We start from the raw sequence: 8,154 nt of genomic DNA on the forward strand, positions 1-8,154 counted from the left end.
CTCACCTAATTTACCTTGAGTTGATTCATTATACAGTATAGCAGAATCAAATCCTCTTCATGAAGAGTAGCATGATTGCTTCCTCTAGGAGTAAGTTGCCAAGCAATTATGTAGGCTAGGAGTCTTGGAATTAAGGTCAGATTACCAGCATGAAATCTAGCTACTGGTTCAGTAGGATTTCTAACACAACTCCTATAAAAATGCATCTTGTTGAATCCTTGAATTCCAGCAGTATTCCCTTTGCTAACCTTCATTCCTGAATACTTGATTCCTCCCACATTGCTCCATATTTCCCTTGTAATTTTCAGCTTCACTCCTTTCACATGGGAAACAAGGTTCTTGTCATCTTGAATGAGGTTGCTGTAGAACACCTTCACTAGGTCTGGATAGACATTTCCAGTCATTTCCTAGAAGCTTTTCAGTTTTTGATGCTTGAGCAGAGTTTTTGCTTCAGTCAAATTTTCTTCCCGCAACCATGAGAATTCCAGCACCTTGGGCACATTGACTTGCTTTCTGCTTGTCTCATGTATGAACCTTGTCATAGCTTCAGAATCTCCAGCAAACCAATTTTCCAGAATGCCTTGGCTGCTGTTAGGTTGCTCTTTGAGTTTCTTCTTTTTGTGTGATGAGGATGCCATGCTTAATCTGTTGTTACCTGCACCTATTCACCAAAAAAAAATTCCAGCTAGAAGGAGAATTAGTAACAGTTCACATGATCATTTGAAGATAGAAATTAAACACAGTAATTTGTTTGAACCTGGACAACTCGTAGTAGAAATGAGAAGGTGTGAAAAACAATTGATTAGTGCCAGATTTATATAGAGCTTTAAATCAGATTTCAAAAATCACAAGTTTTAAAAGAAATCAATTCAATCAGATCTTCTACAGATTTTATTCTTGTGTGATACAGCAGGTGCAGGTGTTGATTGACGCAAGAATATATTGGAATTAGATTTCTGTTTAGCAAATCAAATCTGTTGCACCTACAAGATACCCAATCAGTTAGAATATCCACATATGATTGTCATAGACCTGCTGGTTAATAACTGTAAAAGCAGTCAAAGATCAGAGAGAGAGAAAAGTAAATATTTCTCTTTCCTAGTCACAGCTGTGATTCTGAAATAGAGAGAGAACATGTTAAAATATAAAATAACATATTGAAATTTTTACTACAGGGGACAATTTAAGCTAATGATACCCAATTCATTTAGAAGAAAATAAAACCTATCTTTAGCAAGAGGTTTAGTAAAAAGATCAACCAATTGAAATTCAGTGCCAATGAATTTGATATCACAAGTTCCATTAGCTATATGTTCTCTTAGAAAGTGATGTCTAATTTCAATATGTTTAGTTCTTGAATGCATGACAGGATTCTTAGACAGATTTATAGCACTAGTGTTATCACAATTTATAGGTATCTTGTTTAATAGAATCCCAAAGTCACTTAGCTGCTACCTTAGCCATAAGGTTTGAGCACAACAACTTCCAGCAGCTATGTATTCTGCCTCTGCTGTAGAGAGAGCAACATAGGCCTGTTTCTTGCAATGCCAAGAGATTAGACTTGATCCAAGCATATGACAAGTCCCACTTGTGCTTTTCCTATCAACCTTGCAACCTGCAAAGTCAGAATCTGAAAAACCAGTTAAGTTTAAAGACACATTGTTAGGATACCATAATCCAACATCCTTAGACCCTTGCAAGTATTTCAGAATTCTAGTGTGATTCCTTTGGATCAGATTGATATCTAACACATAAGCACACATCAAACATAATGTCAGGCCTGCTAGCAGTTAAGTATAATAAAGAACCAATTAAACCCCTGTACTTAGATTGATCCACTGATTTTCCTGCACAATCTTGTTCCAGCTGGCAGCTTGTTGAAATAGGAGTGTTGATTGCTTTGCATTGATCCATATCAAACCTCTTAAGCAACTCCTTGTAGTACTTTTCTTGACTTATGAAAATTCCATCCTTGTGTTGTTTCACTTGTAGTCCAAGGAAGATATTCATTTCTCCTAACATTGACATCTCAAACTCACTCTTCATTGTTTTTACAAAGTCTTCACACATCTCTTCATTTGTGGATCCAAAGATAATATCATCCACATAGACTTGCACAAGTATAATGTCTTCTCTTTTCTTCTTTATGAACAAAGTTTTATCAGAATTGCCACAGTTATATCCTTGAGAGAGCAAAAACTCACTTAGTCTCTCATACCATTGCCTAGGTGCCTGCTTGAATCCATATAAAGCCTTCTTGAGCATGTACACATGCTCTGGATATTTATGATCTTCGAACCCTGGAGGCTGAGATACAAACACCTCTTCATTAATGTAACCATTTAAGAATGCACTCTTGACATCCATTTGAAATAGCTTGAAACCTTGTATGCTGGAAAATGCTAGGAGTAATCTGACAGCTTCAAGACATGCTACTGGTGCATAGGTTTCACCAAAATCAATTCCCTCTTCTTGGTTATAGCCTTTAGCAACCAACCTTGCTTTATTTCTAGTGATAGCCTCATGTTCATCCATCTTGTTCCTGTACACCCACTTGGTTCCTATGATATTCATCTCATGCCTTCTTGGAACCAAAGTCCACACTTCATTGTATTCAAACTGGTTCAGTTCTTCCTGCATTGCTGTTATCCAATTGCTGTCTTGTAGTGCTTCTTCCAGACTTTTAGGCTCAATCTGTGAAATAAAGGCCACTGCTCTGCAGAAATTATTAAGTGAATTCCTTGTTGAGACTCCTTTCTCAATTTTACCAATTACATTGTCTAGTGTGAGATCCCTGGGTGTCTTCCATTCTTTAGGCAATCCTGCCTTCACAATAGATTCTTTGACAACACTTGAATTAGTTGTATCAATACCACTAGATTGATTCTTTTGCAGAATGGTTCTTAAATCATCCATACCAGGTTCATCCAGAACAGATTTAGGCACAAAACAATCTGTTTCATCAAATACAACATGTATAGATTCTTCTACTGCAAGCAATCTTTTGTTATACACTCTATAAGCATGTCCATTTATAGCATAACCAATATGTATTCCTTCATCTGATTTAGGATCAAATTTCCCCAGGTTGTCTTTACCATTATTTAGAACAAAGCATTTGCAGCCAAAAACCCTAAGATGACTAATGCTAGGCTTCCTACCTTTATACAATTCATAGGGAGTTTTCTTAAGAATTGGTCTAATCAAGGTTCTGTTAAGCACATAAGAAGCAGTGTATACTGCATCTGCCCAAAAATATTTAGGTAAACCAGATTCATTTAACATGGTCCTAGCTAACTCCTCTAATGACCTATTCTTCCTTTCAACTACACCATTTTTTTGGGGTGTCATAGGAGCAGAATAGCTATGTGTGATCCCATGTTTTTCACAATATCTATCAAATTTTGCATTTTGAACCTCTCCCCCATAATCACTACGAATCTGTTTTATTTTATTTTCATTTCCATTATGCAGAACCTTAGCTAGTTTCTTAAAGGCTTTATATGCATCATTTTTAGAAGCAAGAAACAAAGTCCATGTATATCTTGAAAAGTCATCAACAATCACCAAAGCATAGTAATTTCTAGCTAAGCTAGCAGTCCTAGATGGTCCAAACAAGTCCATATGTAAAACATCCAAGGATTTATTTGTAGAAACCACATATTTAGATTTGAATGAAGTTCTTATCTGTTTGCCCTTTACACAAGCATCACACAATCTGTTATTTTCAAATTTTATGTTTGGTAAACCAGAAACAAGTTCCTTAGACTTCAGCTTATTCAAATGATTGGTATGGATATGAGCTAGCCTCCTATGCCACAACCATGACTCATCACTTTTAGATAACAAACACTCATTTTCAGAACAACTATTCATAATATCTAAGAGATAGATGTTGTTTACCCTTTTTCCTGTGAAAAGCACCTTACCAGAAATTTCATTTGAAATTGTACAAGTGTTGGCTTCGAAATTAACCTTGTATCCCTTGTCACACAGCTGGCTAATGCGTAGAAGACTATGCTTTAGCCCTTCAACATACAGTACATTTTCAATAGTGGTTGAGTCTGCAGTACCAACATCTCCTCTTCCAAGAATTCTTCCTCTATTATTATCTCCATATGTGACGTGTCCTTCAGCTTTAAGTTTCAGATTTGTGAATTGGGTAACATCACCAGTTATGTGCTTTGAGCACCCGCTATACAAGTACAACTGATTTTTCCTGCTGTTTTTTTGCAAAACAAAACAGATTTAACACATATGGTACCCCTTTCAAGTTTAGGGTCCAACTTGATTAATACCTTTCCTTAGGAAGCCATTTGGCCAACCCTTTAGGAACAAGGTACCTTCTAGCTTTACATGTTCTAGATATATGTCCAGACTTCCTACAATAAAAACAAGTTGCAGAATGCATTGTATTTGAACAGCTAAAAGAGGAAAAATCTGTTTTGGGAGGAACAAAAAAACTGGACAGCTTTTTCACATTGCTTTTCATTCCAGGATTATATCCTAGACCATTTTTATTAAAAACAGCATTCTGTGAACCTAATAAAGTTTCAAGATTTTCTCTTCCTTTGGTGAAATTTGAGAGTGTTTTTAACAAATATTCAACCTGTTTTTCCAGCTTCTTACAATTATCACAGGTTTTTATTGATGCATGCAAACATGTTAATTCAAGGCTAACCAATTTAGTTTTAGCTTTGTGTAATTCTTCTTCAAGAACCTTAACCTTAGGTTCCAATACCCTATTTACTTCATTCAGTTTGTTACATATGACAGCCAATCTATTTGCTTCATCATGTGTTTCATTAAAGGCAATTAATAGCTGATCATAATTTTCAGAATCAGTTGAATAGTCACTTACTGAATCAGATGTTGATCCTTCATCATTCACCATGAAGCACAAACTTGCTTCTTCACTTCCAGTTGAAGAGTCACTTGTTGAGGATACATCATTCTCTTCCCAAGAGATATAAACTCTCTTTCCTTTGCCTCTTTCACTCTTCTTGCTTGCTGATTTTTCTTTGTTTTGATTGTTTGGGCAATCAACCTTTATATGACCTGGTTTGCCACAACCAAAGCAAGTATAACTAGAAGAATTTGAGTCATTGGATTTAGAATACCTTTTTCTTTGTTGAGTTCTGTCTCGGTTCTTTCTTTTCAGAAACCTGTTGAATTTTTTGGTGAGCAGACTCAAGGTCTTATCATGTTCAGAATTCTTCTCTTCCTCACTTGTATCATGTTCCATGGTAGTCTTTAAGGCAATTCCTTTGGCTCTTTTCTCCACTGTTTCTTGTTCTTTTAATCTTTTGAGTTCTAACTCATGTTCAATCAATTTTCCAAAGAGTGTTGCAGTAGACATCTTGGATAAATCTCTGGATTCAGAGATTGCTGTTACCTTAGGCTGCCAGCTCTTATCAAGGCATTTCAACACCTTTATGTTGAGCTCTTCCTTGTCAAAGACCTTACCAAGACCAGTGAGATGATTCACAATATGTGTAAACCGTTTCTGCACATCTACAATGCTTTCTTTTGATTGCATCCTAAACAACTCATATTCTTGAATGAGTGAATGCTTCCTCGAACGTTTCACATCATTTGTGCCCTCATGGGTTACCTCTAGTACTTCCCACATCTCTTTAATTGAGTTGCATTGAGACACTCTAAAGAATTCATCCATATTCAGTGCAGAGGTGATGATGTTCTTGGCTAAGGAGTCATATTGAGCCTTCTTCCTCTCGGTTTCACTCCATTCAGACCAAGGCTTCTTTATTGTTTCTTCTTTGACAACCTGCATAGGTATAAAAGGTCCACTGACCACTGCATCCCAAATACCCATATCAATAGACTCCATAAATATTTTCATCCTAATTTTCCAGAAAGCATAGTTAACACCACCAAACATAGGAGGTCTATTAATAGACGCACCTTCAGCAAATGGCATTTTAAACTCAAACATCATGCATACGCTTGAGCAAAATACAAGCCCTAGCTCTGATACCAATTATTGGGTCTATTAATGTCTAAGTTCAAGAGGGGAGGGGTGAATTGAACATATAAAATTTTCGCAACCACAAACTGTTTTCAGTATATCAGGGGTAAAAGAACAGATTGATTTTAGAATGAACAAATTGATTTTTACAAAACAGTCTAACACAAACAGAACTGCACTAGATTGGGATTAAGATCAGATAGTGAAAAATAGCTAAATCAAATTGGTTCACTTTTAACAGTATTGAAGAACACACTATGCCAAAAGAACAATCCAATTTAGTCAACAAAAGGCTTTATAGACAATGAATCTTTTACATGATTTTTATGAAGAAACCTGTTGGTTCTTAATTCAATTACAAACTTATATTCAGAAGCTTTGTTCATAATTAGAGAATTTTTTCCAGATTAAGAAGAACAATTTTTATTAAATCCAGAATTAACAGATTTGATTTCAAATGAACAGATTTCGTTCTTGACAGAATTCAGCAAAACCAGAAACAAGTGCAGGGATGAGAAGAGAAAGACAAGAGAGTTCTTATGCTGGTTCACTCATCAAGAGCTGCGTCCAGTTCACCTTACTCCAAGGTGGAATCCACTAAAACAGATACAAACAATTACAGCATACACAACAACTCTTGAACCCTTCAAGAACTTCAACAAACACTGCTGAAAAACACTATTCCAGCATACCCTTGCACTCCAAGAAACCCTATCTAGAGTGACTAACACTTATACCTATTACAAGAATGAGTAAGGGAAAGATTACACCTGAAATTGTGTAGCAAGAACATAAAACATTTGTTCTATTTGCTCCAAGACAGTACCAACACCTTCATCCAACACAAGGTTCTTCAAGAACAAGCCCACATGTATATTTCTTTTGAAAAACCTTTGCAAACCTTTTTTAATCCTCTTCCTCACACACGAAATGTTTTATCTCTGTTGAAACTGTGATTGGTCAGCATCGCTTCACGTGAGAAGTGCATTTTATTTTATAGAGAACAGTTTCTAACCACTTTTCAAAAAATAGTTTTAGAGCAGTTTAAAAAACAACAGATTGATTCTAAAAACAACAGGTTAAATGTTAACAAAACTGCCAGCTCAGCTTAACTGAAATAACAGACTGAGCTTTACCTTTGGTGCCCTAACAGAATTTCAAAAAGCCTTTCAACCGAGCATAAATAAACCTATTGTTTCTCAAGAAAACAGATTTATTTTTGTACTGAATCAAACCTTTTAATAAAACTTTAAAAAGATTTTCAAAACCATTTAACCACATCATGAGCTTGATATTACTACCTTGATTTGGCATCTAGGATGGGTCATGCAGCAAAAGGCAACCTTGAATACACACAAACCTAAAATACAAGATCATCTAAGACACATTGCAACTTTCAAAGCAAACTAGCTAAAGACTACATCAAACACACCAATGCAAGGTAGAGATGAGCTTCATCCATCTCCAACACTGGTTTGGGTTTCAATCCACAGAACCAACAAGATAAGTTTTCAAAAAAAATTTCAAGAAAGCCAGTGAAACAATCGATTGTTAAATCGAAACAACCGGTTGTTACATGCTTTTACTGCATTCGGTTAGATTCTGCAAAATAAGAAAATTCTCTGTTCCTAGAGGCTACATGAAATGGATTCTGAAAGGATGTGAGGTTCCAAATGAGAAAAAGAAATCTATTGGACCCACATTTGTGAAGGGACCAAATCTTGTTGCTTGAACTCATGTTTGTGCAGGAATTCTAAAGAAGTGTGAAGGACTAAGTCATGTGATCAAGATCTTGAAAGAAAAAGACAATCATTGAAGGTGAATCAATGCTTTGCATCTGTCTAAAGGACCTCAACAGTGAAAAGAGGCTTCTTGATCATAAAGCACATGGCTCATTGAAGAATTAACATAAGGATAAGACTTTCCTTTATTTGTTCTTAATTTCTGTTTTAAAGTTCTTTCTCATGGTTAAAAATATTTTTAATATGCTTAATGTCATCTGCTTTGAACTCTTTCTACTCATGGTTAAAATTCAAAATCAGTTTTAACTGCTGCAGAAAAACAACCGATTGTTTTGGGTCTGACAGCACTGTGAAGAAATCTTTTTAATTGCTATTTTGAATTTCTATCCGTTGCAGATCAATTCAAAGAGAGAATCTTGGTCA

The 8,154-nt window shown here is 35.7% G+C and overlaps 1 protein-coding gene across 1 annotated transcript; it reads right to left on the reverse strand.

Annotated features, from left to right (window-relative positions):
• Positions 1–407: 407 nt before the first annotated feature.
• LOC137839400 (uncharacterized) lies at positions 408–5,677 on the reverse strand. Its single transcript, XM_068648517.1, has 5 exons — positions 4,663–5,677; positions 4,299–4,440; positions 4,074–4,219; positions 2,769–2,954; positions 408–661 (listed from the first exon to the last, which is right to left on the reverse strand). Exons 1-5 carry the CDS (start codon positions 5,675–5,677, stop codon positions 408–410), a joined length of 1,743 nt encoding a protein of 580 aa, XP_068504618.1.
• Between the last annotated feature and the right edge of the window lie 2,477 nt (positions 5,678–8,154).

Source organism: Phaseolus vulgaris, chromosome 3, assembly GCF_000499845.2.
Source record: "Phaseolus vulgaris cultivar G19833 chromosome 3, P. vulgaris v2.0, whole genome shotgun sequence".
Classification (NCBI taxonomy): Eukaryota; Viridiplantae; Streptophyta; class Magnoliopsida; order Fabales; family Fabaceae; genus Phaseolus; species Phaseolus vulgaris.

What these genes read in the sequence shown, in the direction of transcription:
- LOC137839400 (XM_068648517.1), bottom strand. Translation starts at nt 5,677, where the DNA reads ATGGATGAATTCTTTAGAGTGTCTCAATGCAACTCAATTAAAGAGATG. An exon ending in GGTTAGCCTTGAATTAACAT is followed by an intron (nt 4,441 to 4,662) that starts GTTTGCATGCAT and finishes CTCCCAAAACAG; the next exon opens with ATTTTTCCTCTTTTAGCTGT. An exon ending in CACACTAGACAATGTAATTG is followed by an intron (nt 662 to 2,768) that starts GTAAAATTGAGA and finishes TTTGGTGAATAG; the next exon opens with GTGCAGGTAACAACAGATTA.